Source organism: Entelurus aequoreus, linkage group LG16 (genome assembly GCF_033978785.1).
Source record: "Entelurus aequoreus isolate RoL-2023_Sb linkage group LG16, RoL_Eaeq_v1.1, whole genome shotgun sequence".
Lineage (NCBI taxonomy): Eukaryota > Metazoa > Chordata > Actinopteri > Syngnathiformes > Syngnathidae > Entelurus > Entelurus aequoreus.
In genome coordinates this window covers 28,104,052-28,127,269 of record NC_084746.1, presented here as the reverse complement: position 1 = coordinate 28,127,269, position 23,218 = coordinate 28,104,052, and the positions used below count along the sequence as shown (strand labels likewise).

The following is a 23,218-nucleotide window of genomic DNA, read 5'->3' as shown; positions in this document are numbered from 1 at the left end:
ATAGTACCGGTATATCGTACAACCCTAGTTTGAATATAGGAAAATAAAACACTGAACTTTAATCAAGTGATTCTTCGGTGCACCACTAGATGGCGCCTGTGCGCACAGTTGGAGAATCACCGTTACAGTGTGCACATGAAGTTGATTACGGTTCACAAAATAAATAACTCCAAGCAAATGAAAACTTTACCGCCTGTTTGTAAATAAAGATTGTCAAGGTGAGCCTCCACACTTCACATTAGATAACCGTCTTGCCTGGAATACCATTTTCCAGCCACTAGGTGGGGCGCCACGTAGCAACACGACAACACATCTTCCCCCTTAAAAATCAATGTGTATGCGTGCGTGATAACTCTTTAATACAACAACACAGCGTGACCTCATAAAAAAGTTTGGGACTGCGATTTGAAGTGAAGCTCCTCCCTGAGCGCCGTCACAACGGTGCACTGACAGGAAAGCCGGGTCTCTCCGGAGCCAATTACGTGGGCGAGGAATTGCAATTTAGCGTGTCTGATGCACAGCTGCTGCGGGAGGCGCTGGAGCGACAAAGTCACCGCAATGGCACACAAGTTCCCTGACATCCACGCTCATCAGCTCGTGACGCCTCGGCACCTGAACTACCTCCAACTGACGCACGCATCCAAAAGTCTTTGCAATTGTCTGGTGTGTCTTTTCCGGGGAAATTATTTTCTTCAGTATTTTGATTGGCTACAAGGGTTTTTATTAGTGCCCCCTAGGGGTCTGGAATGCACTCGACAGCCAGTCAATCCTTGTTCCAATTTTATTGAACTGTTTATTGTGTTTTCAATGACTCAATTAGTTAATTAGGCATCAGATCAAAAATAGCTCCCGTTATGACGCAAACTACAGTAAAAAAATATTGCTAAGTGGTGTCTTTAGTTACAAAAGTCAGAGTTCTCTCTCTCATATTGGATCTCATTAGGTTGTGCAGAAGTCGACGGCCTGAGGTCAGCATCTACACTTTCTTCATTTCCCGTTACGTGAAATATAAAATGCATATTAGATAAAAGCACAGTCGATCCGATCTCACTGAAGCGGGTTGCAATCCTGTGGTGATTTAAAACATTTTTTTTTAAAATGAAGAATTAAACGAGAGCGCTGCAAGGGGGCTGACGGTCCTAAAAAGAAGAAAAACGCTCGCCTTTGACGAGAGTAAATGGACAAAATTTAATATTCTAGTCTGTTAAAGGGAAGGGGGGTGTCTTCGGAGGATTAGGATATGAATTAAAAAGGGGAGAGCATTTGTAGCATTAAAAAAAAAAGTTTTTTTAATTTAAATACAAAACCCAAAACCAGCGAAGTTGTAACATTGTGTAAATCGTAAATAAAAACAGAATACAATGATTTGCAAATCCTTTTCAACCTATATTCAATTGAATAGACTGCAAAGACAAGATACTTAACGTTCGAATTGGTAAACTTTGTTATTTTTTGCAAATATTACCTAATTTGGAATTTGATGCCTGCAACAAGTTTCAAAAAAGCTGGCACAAGTGGCAAAAACGACTGAGAAAGTTGAGGAATGCTCATCAAACACTTATTTGGAACATCCCACAGGTGAACAGGCTAATTGGGAACAGGTGGGTGCCATGATTGGGTATAAAAGCAGCTTCCATGAAATGCTCTGTCATTCACAAAGAAGGATGGGGCGAGGGTCACCACTTTGTGAACAAATGCGTGAGCAAATTGTCCAACAGTTTAAGAACAACATTTCTCAACCAGCTATTGCAAGGAATTTCGAGATTTCACCATCTACGGTCCGTAATATCATCAAAAGGTTCAGAGAATCTGGAGAAATCACTGCATGTCAGCGGCAAGGCCTTGACCTTCGATCCCTCATGCGGTACTGCATCAAAAAGCGACATCAGTGTGTAAAGGATATCACCACATGGGCTCAGGAACACCTCAGAAAACCACTGTCAGTAACTACATTTTGTTGCTACATCTGTAAGTGCAAGTTAAAACTCTACTATGCAAAGCGAAAGCCATTTATCAACAACACCCAAAAACGCCGCCGGCTTCGCTGGGCCTGAGCTCATCTAAGATGGAGTGATGCAAAGTGGAAAAGTGTTCTGTGGTCTGACGAGTCCACATTTCAAATTGTTTTTGGAAACTGTGGACGTCGTGTCCTCCGGACCAAAGGGGAAAAGAACCGGACTGTTCTAGGCGCAAAGTTGAAAAGCCAGCATCTGTGATGGTATGGGGGTGTATTAGTGCCCAAGACATGGGTAACTTACACATCTGTGAAGGCGCCATTAATGCTGAAAGGTACATACAGGTTTTGAAGCAACATATGTTGCCATCCAAGCAAAGTCTTTTTAATGGATGCAAATCATTGTATTTTGTTTTTATTTACGATTTACACAAAGTGCCAACTTCACTGGTTTTGGGTTTTGTATTAACTTCTTTTTACACTTGTATGAGATTTAAAAATCTTATAAATAAGACATTGCATTATATCAGTTGTTGTAGTTAAGTCTCGTGTTTTATTATGAGTATTCTGCAATTTATTTGGCTTTGGTTTTTTGTGATGTCACTGCATCAAGAAAGAGTGTGAGGAAAACCATAGATCCAGAAACGGCCTTTAATGTGTCATAAGCAAGTGTCCGACTAATTAGTACAACAGTAGTTTTACTTAATTTTGTTTTATTTAGCTGTATTTTATAGTGCTTTACTTATTTTTACTCATGTAAGAGATGCAAGCATGCTATGATGTGCTCTACATTGTTCTATTAAGTATTCTATGTGTAGTTACTATTTTGGATTGGGTCATTACAAGATGGTAGGAGTGATTGCATTAAGGAAAACTGTGGTAGTAACAATAGATTACTATTTCATTTATTGTTATGGTTGTTAATATTTTAGCCCCCCATCCACATCCTCAAGATATGTTATTAATTAATGATATTATATAGGTGCAAAGTGTTGCTAACAAACAAAGTATAATGTATTGTTATTATTTGTTTATTTAACTTGGAGATTTAAACGTTTTCATTTCAATAACAATGTTAAAATACACAAGAAATACACGTTTATTGCATTTGTAAGTATATACCTGCATTATTATTATGTATTATCATTACATCACTGGTTGATATGGTCTCATAAAAAATAATGGCAATAATATCGTTTATCAACAATAATTTGAAGGTCAATACATCGTCAAGCAAAATGTGTTAGGGCCAGGCCTATTTGCAACATAGGCAAGTGAGTGGTTGATCAGTACAACATGAGCAATACAATTAATCCAAACGCCACTAGGTGATTGTATCACTCTGCAAAACACATTCCTGTCTAGTTTTTTATTTAGCTGTATTTTTCCGTAGTTATTTACATTACTTGCACATCTTCTTACACTTGTATGAGATGCAAGAATGATGGTGTGTTTGCCGTACATCAATTATTCATTACAATTGTTTTGTATTTATTATCGTAGAATCGAATTATGTATGTTCTTTTTACACTTGTATAAAGAAACAAAATGCTACACACAGGACACCGAATTACATCAGACGTCGTTGCAGTTAGGACTACGTGTTTTATTGTGACTATTTTGCATTTTATTCTGCCTTTTCTGTCTTTTTGTGGTGTCACCGCAAAACTGCACCGTGGATTGTATTTAGAAAAAAGTGTGACGAAAACTAAAGAACCAGCTGATCAGTACAATAGCAGTTGTACTTAATTTACTTTTATTTAGCTGTATTTTACGGAGGTTTACTTCTTTTTACGCATGTATGCTATGCATAAATGCTGTTTAGGAGATGTATGTGGTGCATTGCATTGTTCTATTAAGTGTTCTATTACGGATAGTTTGCATTTTTGAGATGTCATCACAAAATTGCATTGAGAAAAACTGTGATGGCAACCATAGAACCAGACATGGCGCTTAGTGCAACATTGGCAAATGTGCAGTTGATCAGTGCAACAATACGAGCAATACAATTTCCGTATTTTTCGGACTATAAGGCGCACTTAAAATCCTTTAATTTTCTCAAAAATGAACAGTGCGCCTTAGAACCCGGTGTGCCTAATAGACGTAGTAGTAGATGGCAGTCATACATAAGAGATACATAAGAGATAGGTGTAAACTGCAAGATGACGCCAGTAAACAACACCAAAACTTTAAATGTTCCATTGAGAATATAGAACATTACACACGGCGCTCAAAAATCTGTCAAAATGTTTTTAGTACGACTTCGGTAAGTTATGAAGCCGCACCGCTTGATGGATTGTCGGCGCATTAAACATACGAGTATAATTAAGGTGTGTGTATAAGGACTGCAAAATGGCACCTATTAGCAGACATATTACCTGGCGTTTTGATTCGCAATATTATACAAAACCAACTTTTCTTACCACCTGGTACCTGCTGATGTGTATTTGCGATCTGCAACAGTCCTGAAAATGTGCACGTGCCCGCCATTGTAGTCCATGGCGACACCGTAGTCATAAACTTCTTCTTTTTTTCTACCTTCTTATGTGGCAATCATCTTCCGCTGCTACCATTTCTAATACAAAGTAGCGTAAAGTTCTTACTTATATCTGTCACTAGACTAGCTATCAAAGCACTAAAACTGTAGTGGGTTTACATAATTCACCCACGGAACTTTAGTTATTAGAGAGTTCTGGTCAGACGGTTTTTCACGGGACATATTTCCGGCGTTGTTGTTGCACTACTGAGCCACGGATGAGAAGATGCTGCTTCGTTATTGATTGAAGTAAAGTCTGAATGTCATTAAAACAGTTAGCTCCATCGTCTGACACTTCTTCCACTCCCGTCCTTGCACGCTACACCGCTACAACAAAGATGACGAGGAGAAGATGCTGTCGAAGGTGAGCCACGTAAATAAGACTGCCCACAAAACAGTGCATCCTGAAGAGATGCTCAGAAAGTGACTTGAAGATGATCTGTAAAACATAATCTATGCAACATTTTGACCAAAGAACCACCATCACATGTTATGTAGACCACAAGGAAGTGTTTTAAATTTAGAAAAAATTATGATATAACTCATTTAATGCGCCTTATAATCTGGTGCGCCCTATGGTCCGAAAAATAATTATTTTATTAATTATATATAATTATAACAAAAACGCCACCAGGTGACAGCACTACTCTGCAAAACGGTTTACATTATTTGAGTTTATAGCGGCTAATAGAGTTTTACAATACTATGGCTGTTAATAATGTGACTTAAATAATTGTCTGAAATAATAACAGGCTATGGTGGCAACACTTGGTCCCGAGAACCAATCATTTCTAATTACCTGTGGGAAGAAATAGTTGCACGCTGTCAGATTGCATAATCAAGCGTCCGGCGTAAACGCCTCCATTCTCTCAGCGAGTAAAAGCGTCCACTTGAGCCGTGGTTCTGCTAAGTCCACTTCAGCGCTGCCTGGCAAGCGCCAGAATCTGTCAGCCTGAGCGATTGTTGTGTAACAGCGACAGATCCTCGCACCCGAGCAGTGGACGCCTGCTTTCACGCCGCTTTTGACGAGTCGGACAAAAGGGCCGCGGTAGAGAGTGTCTGTTGGATTTCAGAGAGAATGAAAGACGGAGGATGGCATGGTAGGAATTGAATGGAAGCCAAAACTGAGACTGTTCTGTGTTGCGTAATAATGCAGGGGCGCTAGTGTCTTATAGGTTCTGTTGCGTTACCATCAAATAAAAAAAGGGGTGGCGACCTCGCAGGCCAGCTGAGGTGGGCCATGCTTACACGGATGCTCAGACCTTGACACCGAGCCACAATCCGATGGCGCTCACTTGGTTCACTGTTGCCATAGCAACACACCCCGGTGCTGTTTTTTTTCTTTGCTTTTCTCATACACTGTATATCTTAGCAAAAAGGAAAAAAAACACCACCACGATGGAGTTCTTTTCTTCCCCCAGTATAAATGCTAGTACCATAATATTGTATTTCATCATGAGAGATATTGCTGAATTTTTTGCCCATGCACCATTGAGGGTAAGTATTCTCAAACTGTGGTACGTGTGCCACCAGTGGTACACAGGCTCCATCTAGTGGTAGCGCCAAAGAATCACTTGATTAAAGTACAGTGTTTTATTTTCCTATATTCAAACTAGGTTTGTACGGTATAGTATAGTACCGTGATATACCGCCTCTAAAAAGTACCAGTGAAAACCGGTACAAGAGCGTATCTAGTCGATACTTCTATGATTACATCGATATTTTTTGGTATCACAAAATCTTTTTTACTTTTTTTTAAATTCATACTATGTTTGTAAACTCAGGAAATACGTCCCTGGACTTAAATTATGACCAATGTATGATCCTGTAACGACTTGGTATCGGATTGATACCCAAATTTGTGGTATCATCCAAAACTAATGTAAAGCATCCAAACAACAGAAGAATAAGTGATTATTACATTTTAACAGAAGTGTAGAAAGAACATGTTGAAGGAGAAAGTAAGCATATATTAACAGTAAATGAACAAGTAGCTTAATAATCCATTTTTACAGCTTGTCCTTAATAATTTTGACAAATTAATAGAATGAGAAAAGACACAATATGTTACTGCATATGTCAGCAGCTAAATTAGGAGCCTTTGTTTGCTTACTTAATACTAAAAGACAAGTTGTCTTGTATGTTCACTATTTTATTTAAGGACAAAGTTGCAATAAAAAACATATGTTTAATGTACCGTAAGATTTTTTGATAAAATAAAGCCTATAATGGCATTTTTTTGTGGTCCCCTTTATTTAGAAAAGTATCGAAAAGTATCGAAATACATTTTGGTACCGGTAACGGTACCAAAATATTGGTATCGCGACAACCCCCTAATTTAAACACAGTCTTACTGTTCAGACTGTGTGTAACGTTACCGTGGGCAAAAAAATTAAATACTATATTTTTCGGACTATAAGACGCACTTTCCTCAAAAGTCGACAGTACATCTTATAACCCGGTGCGCACAATGTACGGATTAATTCTGGTTGTGCTTACTGACCTTGAAGCAATTGTATTTGCTACCTTGTGCAATGATAAGTGTGACCAGTAGATGGCAGTCACACATAAGAGATAAGTGTGGACTGCAGAATGACGGCTGTTCAATAAATGCTGCTAGCGAACCAAGTCCAAAACTTTAACGTAATAGGACCGCCCACAAAACGGCGCATCCTGAAGAGACTATCAGAAAACGCCTTGAAGCTGATCGGTAAAACATAATCTATGCAACATTTTGACCAAAGAACCACCATCACATGTTATGTAGACCACAAGAAATGTTTTAAATGTAGAAAAAAATGCGCCTTTTGTATGAAAATAGATCTGAATAGACCCACTCATTGGCTCATTATAATCCGGTGTGCCCTATTGTCTGAAAAATACGGTATACTTGGTAAATAAAACCGCTGCCTTGTTTTTAATGACTATTTAGGCCTACTACGCTACTGTATTTTAATCTTGGTTATTATGCTGGTATTTAGAGAGCCACATTTTTTCTGAGATGGTACTCGGTGAAAAAAGCTTGAGAATGACTGATTCAGGGCATCGATAATGACTATAATCACATCGGGATGTTTCTCACAAAAAAGTCACTTCCTTCTCAGCGAAATTGCAACCACTTCAAATAATTAATTCTGGAATCTGCTGCATCTTTGAGGGACCGGGGGGGCTCTTTTTCATTATGTTCTCACTGATATGGCTGCAGCAAGTGAAAGTCAGGCAAAAAAAAAAGGTCTCATTCAGCATCAGGAGAACTAATATTAACAACATTAATGTAAAGTATAGTTTGGGTAGCAATGATCAGGTGGAGAAAAAATATCAATAATAAAATTCACCAATCTTATAGATTATCAGTGTTTCACAAGTGCATTAGTATTGATAAAAAACATGTTAAAAAAAGAGGTAAACAAAATTATGAAGAAAATACAGTACACACTCCGATGGCCACAGCATTAGGAACAGAATATTGGAATTGTAGGCGTTTATTTTGACTCTGTCCTCAAATACAACCTGCTCCCAAATAGCTAATCATGTGTTTTTGTTGCTTAAATTGACCCATCACAAACATGTGTGTACATTTCTATTACAAACATGTAGTTGTACGAAAATGTGTATTATATTCAGTCGTGGTCAAAAGTTTCCATACACTTGTAAAGAACATAATGTCATGGCTGTCGTGAGTTTCCAATAATTTCTACAACTCTTATTTTTTGTGATAGAGTGATTGGAGCACATACTTGTTGGTCACAAAAAACATTCATGAAGTTTGGTTCTTTTATGAATTTATTATGGGTCTACTGAAAATGTGACCAAATCTGCTGGGTCAAAAGTATATATACAGCAATGTTAATATTTGGTTACATGTCCCTTGGCAAGTTTCACTGCAATAAGGCGCTTTTGGTAGACATCCACAAGCTTCTGGTTGAATTTTTGACCACTCCTCTTGACAACATTGGTGCAGTTCAGCTAAATTTGTTGGTTTTCTGACACAGACTTGTTTCTTCAGCATTGTCCACACGTTTAAGTCAGGACTTTGGGAAGGCCATTCTAAAACCTTAATTTTAGCCTGATTTAGCCATTCCTTTACCACTTTTGACGTGTGTTTGGGGTCATTGTCCTGTCGGAACACCCAACTGCGCCCAAGACCCAACCACCGGGCTGATGATTTTAGGTTGTCCTGAAGAATTTGGAGGTAATCCTCCTTTTTCATTGTCCCATTAACTCTCTGTGAAGCACCAGTTCCATTGGCAGCAAAACAGGCCCAGAGCATAATACTACCACCACCATGCTTGACGGTAGGTTTGGTGTTCCTGGGATGAAAGGCCTCACCTTTTCTCCTCCAAACATATTGCTGGACAAAGATAAGACCTTCTGGAGGAAAGTTCTGTGATCAGATATGGTCAAGTATGTGCTCCAATCACTCTATGACAAAAAAAAGTTGTAGAAATTATTGGAAACTCAAGACAGCCATGATATTATGTTCTTTACAAGTGTATGTAAACTTTTGACCACGACTGTACATGGCTTTTTGTGTATGGTCAATATAAAACAGACTACTACCAAAAGAAACAAATCCAAAAACAAGGACCTGTTAGACAAAAAGGGCCAATTTTGTTGTGTGTAATAACCGACTATTTAGAGTGAAACAACACGACGTAAATAAATAAGTATACAAGAAAATGTACAAGTGCAAAGAAAGGAAAAAATAGCACCGAGAATACAGTTTTGGATAGTATTTGCAAAACATTTGGAAATACTTCCTGCTGCTTATTTTCATCATCTTTCTGGGAGTAGTCTCAAATTATGTAGCAATGTTTTCTCACTGTCCCATATCTTTTTCGCTAGTGTTCTTGTGCTCACGACTGTGCTGTGTGTTTAACTTTTCCCTCCCTGCTTTGTCCAGTGTCGACACATTCAGCACCATAAGTTAGACCAAACACGTGCAGAGAAAAAAAGGCTCTTTCAGAAGCGGCTTCCATTGTGCTCTAAAAGTTGGAATGTTTGCGAATGACCCACCATGATCAAAAATCTAAGCATGTTATTTAATAAAAAATAAAAAATAAAAAAAAGCACCTTTAACACTAGAAGTCCCAGCATTTTTCTGTCTACCTAGAAGACCCAGAGAGGGGTCATTTGGCCCGACGCTTTTCCCGAATACACTAATCACTCATTTTGTTATGGTAATGAGGCTGTTAGGGGCAGTTTGTCTAGGTAGACAGAAAAATTATACATGTGGGAAATGCCGAAAGGAGCAATGGCAGTGCCAGGATTGTGAGTGACTGCTCAAATGTATGTCAGTCACGTTTACATGGACATGGTTTTTCATTCTTTGTAAATATGCTTTTTTCTTTGTAAATTTTTTTTTTAAAACTATTTTTGGCACACAAAAATAACAATTGCTTCTGCAACAACCCTCCACACCAAAACTGGGAAAACAGTTGCTTTTTCATTCTTTGTAAATATGTTTTGTTTTGTATTTTTTTTAACAATAAATGTCAGAGTGTTGATCCCTTCATTCTGTTGATCCTTGCAAAAACACACACAACCTACCTCAGAACTAAAGCTTGAGCTGTAAGGTCCCCTCCCCCACACAGGCTCAAGTGGCCCCCTGCCGTGTGCCACTAACAGCCACATTTTCATAACAAAAGGAGTGTCCACAGGGGGGACTAGGGGTCAAATGACCCTCTTGTGTGTTTTCTAGGTAAAAGTGTCAATTGACCCTTCTCTGGGACTTCGCGTGTTAAAAACACATGTTCCCTCTTTTCCAGCAAGGAGCCCAATTTGACACATTTTGTATATTAAAGATGCTAAAACCAATCCGATGTAGGTCAATATACGCTAAGCTATCCAAACAAAACAGCATCTTAACTTTGTGCTATAGGTGACAATGCAAATCAGTGTTTTACCTACATATATAAATATCATATATACATATATAGAGTACATTAGGGTTGTTCCGATACCAACATTTTGGTACCGGTACCAAAAATGTATTTCGATACTTCTGATTTTTTTCTAGATAAAAGGGACCACAAAAAAAGGCATGATTGGCTTTACTTTAACAAAAAATCTTACGGTCCTTTAAACATATGTTTCTTATTGCAATTGAAAAACAATGTTGTCCTTAATAGGGGCGGCGTGGCGAAGTTGGTAGAGTGGCCGGGCCAGCAATCGGAGAGTTGCTGGTTACTGGGGTTCAATCCCCACCTTCTACCATCCTAGTCACGTCCGTTGTGTCCTTGGGCAGGACACTTCACCCTTGCTCCTGATGGCTGCTGGTTAGCGCCTTGCATGGCAGCTCCCGCCATCAGTGTGTGAATGGGTGAATGTGGAAATACTGTCAAAGCGCTTTGAGTACCTTGAAAGTAGAAAAGCGCTATACAAGTATAACCCATTCATTCATTCATTCAAATAAAATTGTGAACATACTAGACAACTTGTCTTTTATAAAGTAAGTAAGCAAACAAAGGCTCGTAATGTGTCTGCTGACGTATGCAGTAACATATTGTGTCATTTTTCATTCTATTATTTTGTCAATACTATGAGGGATTATTAATCTATTTGTATTTACTGTTTATAACTACTTATTTTCTGTTTAAACATGTTCTATCTACACTTCGGTTCAAATGTAATAATCACTTATTCTTCTGTTGTTCGGATACTCTGGTTCGTTTTGGATTCATCCATCCATTTTCTACCGCTTGTCCCGTTTGGGGTCGCGGCGGGTGCTGGAGCCTATCTCAGCTGCATTCGGGCGGAAGGCGGGGTACACCCGAGACAAGTCGCCACCTGGATGATACCACAAATGTGGATATCGATCCGATACCAAGTAGTTACAGGATCATACATTGGTCATATTTAAAGTCCCCATGTGTCCGGGGACATATTTCCTGAGTTTATGAACATAATATAAATACAAAAAAAACAAAAAGATTTTGTGATGATAAAAAATATAGATGTAATCTTTGTAGTTTTGACTAGATACGCTGTTGTAAATGGTATCATTACAGTGGATGTCAGGTGTTGATCCACTAACAGCGTTTGTTTACATTGAGGAGCACCCGCTTGCTGTTAGCGGCGAGCTATTGTATCCTCTTAGTCATGCAGTGATGATACTTGTAAGCAACTTACTTTATTTGTCGCCATGAATGCGAGGATTAGTGATTTAGAAGTAGCTAAAACACTGGGGACTGCAGATGGACGTTAGCCGCTAGCTAGCTAGCCATGTTTAAAGCACCTCTTGTAGAGCGATGTTTCAGTGTGATCGCTTCACCTTTATCGTTCGTTTTCAAGCCAAAATGCGTTCATTCTCCCTTTTCTGTCGACACACTGTGTCTGCTTTTAAGTACTCTGTGATTGTGCACTGCCGAACATGCTCCTCTGCTCGTAAAAAACAGCAATGTCATGACGTGACAACTGCGCACCGTCATGCCTGTATATACGACGGATACCGCCCTCCAAAATAGTATCTCTCTCTTTGATGAAATAACATTGGAGGAATTGTCAAAATGTGTAAATGGGACAAAACAAACAACATGTTTACTTGACCCAATTCCTGGGAAACTTATCAAGGAGCTTTTTGTATTATTAGGTCCATCAGTGTTAAATATTATAAACGTATCACTTTCCTCTGGCACTGTTCCCCTAGCATTCAAAAAAGCGGTTATTCATCCTCTACTCAAAAGACCTAACCTCGATCCTGATCTCCTGGTAAACTACCGGCCGGTGTCCCACCTTCCGTTTATCTCGAAAATCTTCGAAAAAATTGTAGCACAGCAGCTAAATGAACACTTAGCGTCTAACAATCTCTGTGAACCTTTTCAATCCGGTTTCAGGGCAAATCACTCTACGGAGACAGCCCTCGCAAAAATGACTAATGATCTATTGCTAACGATGGATTCTGATGCTTCATCTATGTTGCTGCTTCTTGATCTTAGCGCCGCTTTCGATACTGTTGATCATAATATTTTATTAGAGCGTATCAAAACGCGTTCGTTACATCTCGTCTCGGTTACTGTAACGTTTTGTTTTCGGGCCTCCCTATGTCTAGCATTAAAAGATTACAGATGGTACAAAATGCGGCTGCTAGACTTTTGACAAAAACAAGAAAGTTTGATCATATTACGCCTATACTGGCTCACTTGCACTGGCTTCCTGTGCACCTAAGATGCGACTTTAAGGTTTTACTACTTACGTATAAAATACTACACGGTCAAGCTCCTGCCTATCTTGACGATTGTATTGTACCATATGTCCCGGCAAGAAATCTGCGTTCAAAGAACTCCGGCTTATTAGTGATTCCCAGAGCCCAAAAAAAGTGTGCGGGCTATAGAGCGTTTTCTATTCGGGCTCCAATACTATGGAATGCCCTCCCGGTAAAAGTTAGAGATGCTACCTCTGTAGAAGCATTTAAGTCTCATCTTAAAACTCATTTGTATACTCTAGCCTTTAAATAGACTCCCTTTTTAGACCAGTTGATCTGCCGTTTCTTTTCTTTTCTTTTCTACTCCGCTCCCAACCCGGGGTGGACCGCTAGCCTGTCCATCAGATGGGGACATCTCTACGCTGCTGACCCGTCTCCGCTCGGGATGGTTCCTGCTGGCCCCACCATGGACTGGACTTTCGCTGATGTGTTGGACTTTCACAATATTATGTCAGACCCACTCGACATCCATTGCTTTCGGTCTCCCCTAGAGGGGGGGGGTTACCCACATATGCGGTCCTCTCCAAGGTTTCTCATAGTCATTCACATTGACGTCCCACTGGGGTGAGTTTTCCTTGCCCGTATGTGGGCTCTGTACCGAGGATGTCGTTGTGGCTTGTACAGCCCTTTGAGACACTTGTGATTTAGGGCTATATAAATAAACATTGATTGATTGATTGATTGATTGATTGATTAATAAAATACAAATTTAAAAAAAGGGAGACGGTACTTTTCAGAGGCGGTATGGTACCGTTTATGATTCAATAGTATCGCGGTACTTTACTAGTACAACCCTAGTATATACCTATATATATCACTTTATTGATCAGTTAATTGAAGTTGCCAAATATGATCAGGACCCACAAAGAACAAGCTGCGGGAAAAAAATGGCCCCCAGCTGCAATTTGGATGATCATTTTTTAATTGCCATTGTCATTTGTCTAACAGCAGGTTTATTGTTGTGGTAGTTTGCCAAGCAACAACCACAAAATATTGAAACGTGAGCAGTAAAGAATGTATGACAGAGCCCTTGTTAAGGTGTGCCTAATAAAGTGTCCAGTAGGTGTAAATAACACCTAAAACAGCTTGCGGTGTGCATCTGATGTTGTGGTTGTCTTACCTTCGGGAGACTCCTCCTGCACGTACGTGCCTGTCAAGTAGCGGTGGACTAAAGCGGACTTGCCACTGGAGAGATTTCCCACAATACCCTGCAGGAGCAAACACATAAGCGCGGCGTTAGTGTGTGTAGTCGATGCACTGCCATGACAGAATGACATTTGTCGCCGGAGTGCATACAGAGTAAGGGAGTCCATAGAAATAGCTGAGCGACAACAGAACCACAATCAGATTTATTGGCCAAGTATGTTACTGTTGGTTGTTGGTAGAGGTGTTCCCATCCCATGTCAGCAAAATAAAAAATAAAATAAAAGGAGTATCGGCTTGCATAAAAAATCTTTGATATAAGTTCTGATACAAGCCGACGTGCAGCGTGTATACTTGTGCAAAGCTGGAAAGCTATCCCATCCAGCCATTTTCTACCGCTTGTCCCTCTTGGGGACGCGCGGGGCTGGAGCCTATCCAGTTCTTTTCTAAATGTCCTCCAATAAGCACGCACGGTTGTAATTTTCTTCTATTTTCGTAAAGACATCTACAAAACGTAAACATGGTAGGCTACAGGCTACTAGGAGCCAGCAGCTACACAACAGCTTAGCACACAATAGCCCACAAGCTAGCTAATAGGTGTCCTTAATTGAATAGTGCAGTCTAAAAACATTTGTCAATATGAACATGTATCAAATATTTACATTTGAATATTTCTTGCATACTTACACAAATTATGCAAGCCAGAAGCCAGTAACAAATGTGTCTGCATCATTCGACTTACTGCGTCATACGCGTACCATAATGATAAGTGTGACCAGCGGATGGCGTTCACACATAAGTAGGGATGATACTCGAAACCGGTTTTCCCGGTTGTTCGATAAGAAAAGAACCGAGTCCTCGGACTCGAATCCCTTTTTGAGAACCGGTACCCGTTATCGAGACCACTATAGTAAAGAAAAAGAGTTGGTTCTTTATTCGAATCCCGTCCCGACCAGAAATGCCCCGTGAGACATCACAAGAAATGACGTCACGTAGCTCAGTCATTAGGCGCAGATAGGGAAAGCAGGAAAAACAATGGACTGGAAAAAGCGCTCCAAGGTGTAATAAAGTTCAAAACAAAAGGTATAATCCAATGAATAACTTTACTGAGAGATTTGAGCAGGGTACAAACACATGACGAACACTTTTACGACAAACCGGAAACATAGCAACCAGGCTAGCAACGCACCTCCTTTACGGCAGCTGTCGCAACGTTCTTAAAGCAACCGCAGCACATACATATATATACAACATATATCTCCCTTTTTTAACTTTTGTTTTTCTTTCCTTGTAAACAAAACAAAATCACACTGTATATGTGTTGTCTGTGTAATTATAAATAATGCAGACGAGGCGTGTTGTCTGAGTTCTTGACGTTTACTTTCACAGCGTGCTCATAACCTCATTCTTAGCTGCCGGCGTGACGACATGCAACAACACTTTTCGGGGCTACCGCGCATGCTCGTCACTCCCGTTGCATGCTGGGTAGTGTAGTTGTTATATTCCCTAGCCTAGCTCATAAAATCACATATTTCCCCCTACAAAGAAAACTCAATAAATGTATTTACTTTTTAGCTTTAACTTTTCATTTTTTAGCATTGTAACCACATTTGCAAACAACTTTTCTCTTCATAGAATTTTCTTTCAATAAAGAAATAAAGTGCAAAAATGTCAAAGCATCATAACAAACAGTTATGTCGAATAGCAGCAGAAGTGCACTTTTTGGAGAGCTGTATTATTTTCAGTTTTGTGCCCAAGGGACTGATTTTATTTAACACTGTAGTATTATGTATACACCTATAGTGATCACAGAGACAGGTTGTTTTTGTGTTACTGTATATATTTGTTTTTATGAAAAATCCCACTTAATATACTTTGGGTAACAACAGTCAGTATTTATTTATTTTATTTTATTTTTTTAGGGGGGTAACAGTCAATATTTATTTATTTATTTCTTATATAATAAAAGTGAGATTTTGTTAAACCAAATATTGTGTGTTTTTTTCCATATACAACAACCCATCTGGACTCGATAAGAGAATCGATAAGGAATCGGTTCGATAAGAGGATTCGATAATAGGCTCGAACTCGATAATTTCTTATCAAACATCATCACTACACATGAGAAATATGTGTGGACTGCAGAATGACGGTGTTTAAAAATCTGTCAAAATGTTTTAGAACGACGTTGGGAAGCTACGAAGCCACACCGCTTGATTGACTGTCGGCGCATTACCGTACCGCTACCATAGTCAGATGTACTGTGCTTCAACAAACGGGTAATATTATGATGTGTGTATAAGGACCCTAACATGGCACCTATTAGGACACATATTAAGTACGGTATACTTGTTAAATAAAACCTCTGTCTTGTTTTTAATGAATACTTAGGCCTACTATGCTACAGTATTTTAATGGTGGTACTTAAAGAGCCAAGTTTGAGTTGGTACTTGGGGAAAAAGTTTGAGAACCACTGATTTATAACATAAAAAACAGGAATGAATTGCAAGGTTAAATAATAATACTAATGCAATAATGTACAATGCATAACACACATTATGTTAGTGTATTTTCCACCAGCATCGTGTTTCGTAATCTGCCTACACAGGTTTGCACAGCAGGGGGTGCTAAAGAGTAGACCCAAAACTCAAAGAACTAATCACTCCTGTACTTGAAATGCTGTCTTGTTATGTTTTCTATGTATGCTAGTTTGCATGTAATCATTGCCGCCTTAATCAGCACAAGAGCCAGAGAAACTTTTGTACACGCGATTAATTGCATAAGTCATTAAATACCACTTTTTTTTTTGGCATAGAATGAGAAGGCAGCTGCAGCCTGGAAGGGAGAAGCATCAAGCTCAGCAATCCTCAGCTTGGAGCACAGTGGGACAAAAAGGAAAGTACACGTGTTTGTTTAAGGCTTTCTTTGCAGGCTGCCGAGCTGAGGTTGAAACATTAAGCAGGAAAGTCACTTTGCATACATTTGATCGGTTGCAGGCTTCGCAGTGGTTTCCCCTCGCTGGTGCCGAGACCAGAACGCCTTTGGTGGGTGGGGGCGGGCCTTGTGAAGCCTGCAATCCAAGTAGGAACAAAGGAAGGGGGGTCTGCCACATACCTCATCTTCGCCCTGATCGTTAGTGTGTGCTAAAGTCAGGTATGGTTCTAATTAGGAGGAGGTTCGGGGCGGCGCAAGATGACACAATCGCTACATGAGCGCGAATAAGCTCAAAGTTAGCAAAAGATGTAGGCTGTGAAAACAGTGAGTCAACGCAAAAGGACTACCGCCGCGCCGCCTGCACGCTGGTGGTACGCCTTCACGGGAAACCAAAACACTGCCTCAGCACTATTTTCCCCCTCTTTAAACTATGGAATACAGCGGGACCGCGAAGAATGAACACAATCCCCTCTGTGACATTCGGAAAGATAAATAATCTGTTCCGAGGTCAAACTCTTGCCAACATACCACATTTATTAACAGTACATGCACTTTAAATTCAAATTTGAACGTTCTATAAACTGTCATACCAGAGTAAATTGTCGCTCTATTCTGCCTATAAAGCGCTTAAAAACATCCAAACACCTCCATTAAGGTTGTATATACAGGGTTTCCCACACATTCATTTATTTGTGGCGGCCCGCCACGAAAGAATTATGTCCGCCACAAATTTAAAAAAATAAAAAATTTAAAAAAAATTTAAAAAAAATTATATATATATATATATATATTTTTTTTGTCCTCTCCAGCTTTTCAGGCAAACCATATAGTTGATGTAGATGCCCATATCGGCTGTTCAGATTTACTTTACAAAAGAGAAGTGTAGGATACTTCTCTTGTTGCCTTATTTGTATTTGACTTTATTAAATGTATTTATATTAGAAACACAACATGTGTATATAACAAAGGGTGCAAAGTCTGCAGGCAGTAGGAAACACATGGTTAAGTGTAGGGAGTAAAACTGATGGCAGTCTAAAGTTCAAGATTTTTGGAGCTCTTCGTTCAGTGGATCAGATGTTTGATGAAGCTCTGTGTCTATCTACCACCACTACAGTTTTCTGTTTATTTGTTACTGACTGTGGCAGGACACCTCTGCCTCTGTTTCACTTTATGTTGCTGGTAAATAATATGGTTGTAGTAGTAGGCTAAAGTTAAATTATTTAAGATGCACTAAATAAAGGGGCAGAGCTTTGAGACATTTTAGCTTTTATATTTTATAAGATATATTTTTTGTAAGAACCACAATTAATAAATATATTTCAGTGAATAACTTATTGTTCAAATCTGTATATAAATATGTACATAAAGTGTTGTAATTATATTGTAAAATGGATGGATGGATGGACGTTTAAAACAAAACTGTTATTATTAATTATTAAGTATAAATTTTTTGAGCCTTTTTAGAGAAAATCAAATCATTGTAGTAAATTATGCAAATTACTTGATGATGTCATGTTGACCACGCCCATAGCCACGCCCCCACCACCACAGGTATCTTGGCAGTTTATGGGAAACACTGATATACAAAACCCAAAACCAGTGAAGTTGGCACGTTGTGGTGTGATTTGCAAATCCATGTGGTGATATCCTTTACACACTGATGTCGCTTTTTGATGCAGTACCGCCTGAGGGATCGAAGGTCTGTAATATCATCGCTTACGTGCAGTGATTTCTCCAGATTCTCTGAACCTTTTGATGATATTAGGGACCGTAGATGGTGAAATCCCTAAATTCCTTGCAATAGCTCATTGAGAAATGTTGTTCTTAAACTGTTGGACAATTTGCTCACGCCTTTGTTCACAAAGTGGTGACCCTCGCCCCATCCTTGTTTGTGAATGACTGAGCATTGAATGGAAGCTGCTTTTATACCCAATCATGGCACCCACCTGTTCCCAATTAGCCTGTTCACCTGTGGGATGTTCCAAAAAAGTGTTTGATGAGCATTCCTCAACTTTCTCAGTCTTATTTGCCACTTGTGCCAGCTTTTTTTAAACATGTTGCAGGCATCAAATTCCAAATGAGCAAATGCAAAAAATAACTAAGTTTTGCAGTTCGAACGTTAAGTATTTGTCTTTGCAGTCTATTCAATTGAATATAGGTTGAAAAGGATTTGCAAATCATTGTATTTTGTTTTGTTTTTATTTACGATTTACACCACGTGGGGTTATGTGCATGATGCAAGTATATATGTAATGTAGTAACAAGCAAATTTATAATGTTTAATATTTATGTATTTTGCTCATTTTAAGCATGTGCTTAATTTAATACAATAAATATAATAAATTAATATAATGAATTATAAATATAATAAATTGATATAATAAATGCTTAATTTAAAAAAGTCATCACAATGTTTGCTTCTCCCCCCCACAACATTACTGATTTTTACTCACTGCAGACTTCATGAGAGCCAACAAACATAATACAACATCACTTACTGTACAATTTATGCCGACTTATAACATTTTGTTAAATTCCCATTTAGATGAAGAATGACTCATAATCCTCACTAAAAAAAGAGGGTGGAACCAAGCGTTTTTTTGTGTCTTTTTCACCATTTCCGGGTTGGCAACCCGCGGCTTTAGAGCCGCATGCGGCTCTTCAGTGGCGCCCTGGTGGCTCCATGGAGCTTTCCCAAAAATGTATGGAAATAGAATAAAAAATGTGTTTTTTGTTGTAATATGCTTTCTATAGGAGGACAAACATGACACAAACCTTCCTAATTGTAAGAAAGCCCACAGTTTAATATGTTTGTGTTTATGCTTCACATGTACATATTGCATCATTATGCCTCGTTTGTAGGTACATTTGAGTTCATTTAATTTCCGTCACTTATGTCCTCTGTGTGTTTAATTTATGTGTCCATGTTTCATGACACATTATCTGTATGTAAAATTGGCTGCATTTCTGATAGTTGTTTGTGAGTCATGTTGTTCCTGACCACAGCAAACTTTACTTATCTTACAAAGATTGTAATAAATACATAAGAAGAAGGCAGCCTGCCGTTTCCTTTAACTTGGACACACACATCCATACCTTTGATCATTCTAAGACAGTCATTTCCAGAAGTTATCTCACCCTCTGAGAAGTTTTACTAATGTTTTCCAATGTTGTAAAAATGTGTAGAATAAATATTACATTTCAACATTTCTGTCAACGAAGATTTGCGTCAGCTTGCGACAGTTATTTTGATAGTAGGCTAATATAGCTAATTATCTACTTACATCATGTGTTGCCATCATTATAACACTTATACAAGTCCTAAAAATGTTTGCGGCTCCAGACAGATTACTTTTTTGTATTTTTGGTCTAATGCGGCTCTTTCAACATTTTGGGTTGCCAACCCCTGAACTAGGATGTCAAAGTGTACCAACTTGTCGGATTATGTCGTCATCCTTCCACAATCAAGGTGAGAGGCATTATTTTTTATCTAGAATACATTTTCACGAGCTCCAAGACGTGAAAGCAGCTCACCAGGCGACAATGTCAACATAGCCACACAAGCTAGTTAGCTCTCTGTGATCACGGCGCCGCTATAAATAGTTTGTCTGCTTTACAATAACAATATCACTAATAGCTGGTCACGAAATCGAGTATTGTTGGTGGTTTTTGGATGGTTATTTAGAGGGCTATACGGGCACAATAAAGGACATTCCATTGATTCCATTGTAGGCTGACTTTTATTTACATTACACACGAGTTAAAAGGAGAGATGTCCGATAATATCGGCAGGCCGATATTATCGGTCGATAAATGCTTTAAAATGTGATATCGGAAATTATCGGTATCGGTTTCAAAAAGTAAAATGTATGACTTTTTAAAACGCCGCTGTACGGAGTGGTACACGGACGTAGGGAGAAGTCCAGAGCGCCAATAAACCTTAAAGGCACTGCCTTTGCGTGCCGGCCCAATCACATAATATCTAAAGCTTTTCACACACACAGGTGAATGCATGCATACTTGGTCAACAGCCATACAGGTCACACTGAGGGTGACTGTATAAACAACTTTAACACTGTTACAAATATGCGCCACACTGTGAACCCACACCAAACAAGAATGACAAAAACATTTCGGGAGAACATCCGCACCGTAACACAACATAAACACAACAGAACAAATACCCAGAACCCCTTGCAGCACTAACTCTTCCGGGACGCTACAATATACACCCCCCGTTACACCCATAACCACCCCCCACCCCCCTCAACCCCGCCCACCTCAACCTCCTCATGCTCTCTCAGGGAGAGCATGTCCCAAATTCCAAGCTGCTGTTTTGAGGCATGTTAAAAAAAACAATGCACTTTGTGACTTCAATAATAAATATGGCAGTGCCATGTTGGCATTTTTTTCCATAACTTGAGTTGATTTATTTTGGAAAACCTTGTTACATTGTTTAATGCATCCAGCGGGGCATCACAACAAAATTAGGCATAATAATGTGTTAATTCCACGACTGTATATATCGGTACCGGTTGATATCGGAATCGGTAATTAAGAGTTGGACAATATCGGAATATCGGATGTCGGCATAAAAGCCATTATCAGACATCTCTAGTTAAAATGCTAAAAAAATACATTTGCTTTCTTGTCTTACATAATGATTGTGAAGGATAGGCAAAATTGCAAAAAAAAATGCAGTTCCCCTTTAACTTAAGTGTTTTGAAATAAGAGCTGTCTCGCAGCTAATTGTTGTTCTTTAAGTTACAAGCAACATTTTGAGTTACAAGCATCACCGCCATTAGCAAATGTCACAGTCAACCCTGTAAGATACGACCAAAACATCTGGTCTTACTCATTAGTGTAATGAGTGAAAAATTGCTTTTCACGACTACTATTTATTTTCTATGTGTGAACATTCTCAAAGCCTGCTTGTTTTATTTTGCCAAAAATATGTATGCATAATTGTTCCCTCCGGTGGTTGCATGGGGACTGTTGTTAGCGGCGCACACTGAGGGAGATGGCTTGCTTGACGGGAGAACGTGACTGCCTGTGAAGCTGGTAAGACGTGCTTCATTTTTTGTTGAGCTAACTGTGTTTAGTTAATTTTGTCTTGTACTCATTGCAGTAAAAAATGCCTTACTTTTAACTTTTATGATTTGTGGAAATGTGCTTTACATGTGAAGAAGTCACTTCGAGTGTGTGCATAGATTAGCCCTCCTTCAACCACAGACCTCCACAAAAAGATGGATCTTTCGGAAAAAAAAATACTTTTTATGGCGTGCTCTGTGACTACTATTTAAGGCAGACCTGGGCAAATTAAGGCCTGTTAATCTTTTTAATCAGGCCCGCCGGACATTCCCAAATAATTTTTCTAGATCTTTAAGATGGAAACTGTAGCTGTCATTATGATGTGCAGTGATGTTTTCAAATGACTAAGTCTTGAACAATACAAAGTATTTCAATGGTTGTAATCTGCGCTTTTGCATGATATACTAGTTACTATGGGCATCTAAGTCACAGCAGCTCAGACGAGGCACCAAGCAGTGTGGGTGGGGAGCGTTTCCACAGAGTGTTTCCAGAGCGGCCAGCCTGAAATGCGGGTGTCAGGGACAGACGCGGAAGGAGATTTTTACAACAAAGTTCTATATCTGATGTATCAGTGATATATCAGGTATATCATATTGTAGGTGTGTGTTTTTTTACCCTTGGCGTTCATATTTCGCTGTGTTTATTGCATTTTTGCCTTTTGCTTGATTGTAAAATATGTCGATTGAGTGGGGGTGTGACGTTCATATGTTGTCAATAGAGATGTCCTATAATATCGGACTGCCGATATAATCGGCCGATAAATGCTTTAAAATGTAATATCGGAAATTATCGGTATCGGTTTCAAAAAGTAAAATGTATGACTTTTTAAAACGCCGCTGTACAGAGTGGTACACAGACTTAAGAAGAAGTACAGAGCGCCAATAAACTATAAAGGCACTGCCTTTGCGTGCCGGTCCAATCACATAATATCTACGGCTTTTCACACACACAAGTGAATGCAAGACATACTTGGTCAACAGCCATACAGGTCACACTTAGGGTGACCGTATAAACAACTTTAACACTGTTACAAATATGCGCCACACTGTGAACCCACACCAAACAAGAATGACAAACACATTTCGGGAGAACATCCGCACCGTAACACAACATAAACACAACAGAACAAATACCCAGAACCCCTTCAAGCACTAACTCTTCCGGGACGCTACAATATACACCCCCCGCTACCCCCTACACCCCCCCCCCCACCTCAACCCCCCCCAACCCAGCCCACCTCAACCTCCTCATGCTCTCTCAGGGAGAGCATGTCCCAAATTCCAAGCTGCTGTTTTGAGGCATGTTAAAAAATAATGCACTTTGTGACTTCAATAATAAATATGGCAGTGCCATGTTG

The 23,218-nt window shown here is 39.2% G+C and overlaps 1 protein-coding gene across 4 annotated transcripts in view; it reads right to left on the bottom strand.

The window, feature by feature from the left end:
• The window catches only part of agap3 (ArfGAP with GTPase domain, ankyrin repeat and PH domain 3), a 425,021-nt gene that overhangs the window by 195,559 nt on the left and 206,244 nt on the right, over positions 1-23,218 (bottom strand). For all 4 annotated transcript variants that reach the window (XM_062022533.1, XM_062022534.1, XM_062022532.1 and 1 more), the window contains exon 3: positions 13,814-13,901. In XM_062022533.1, the coding sequence (XP_061878517.1) occupies positions 13,814-13,901 (88 nt within the window). The remainder of the gene's footprint in view (positions 1-13,813; positions 13,902-23,218) is intronic.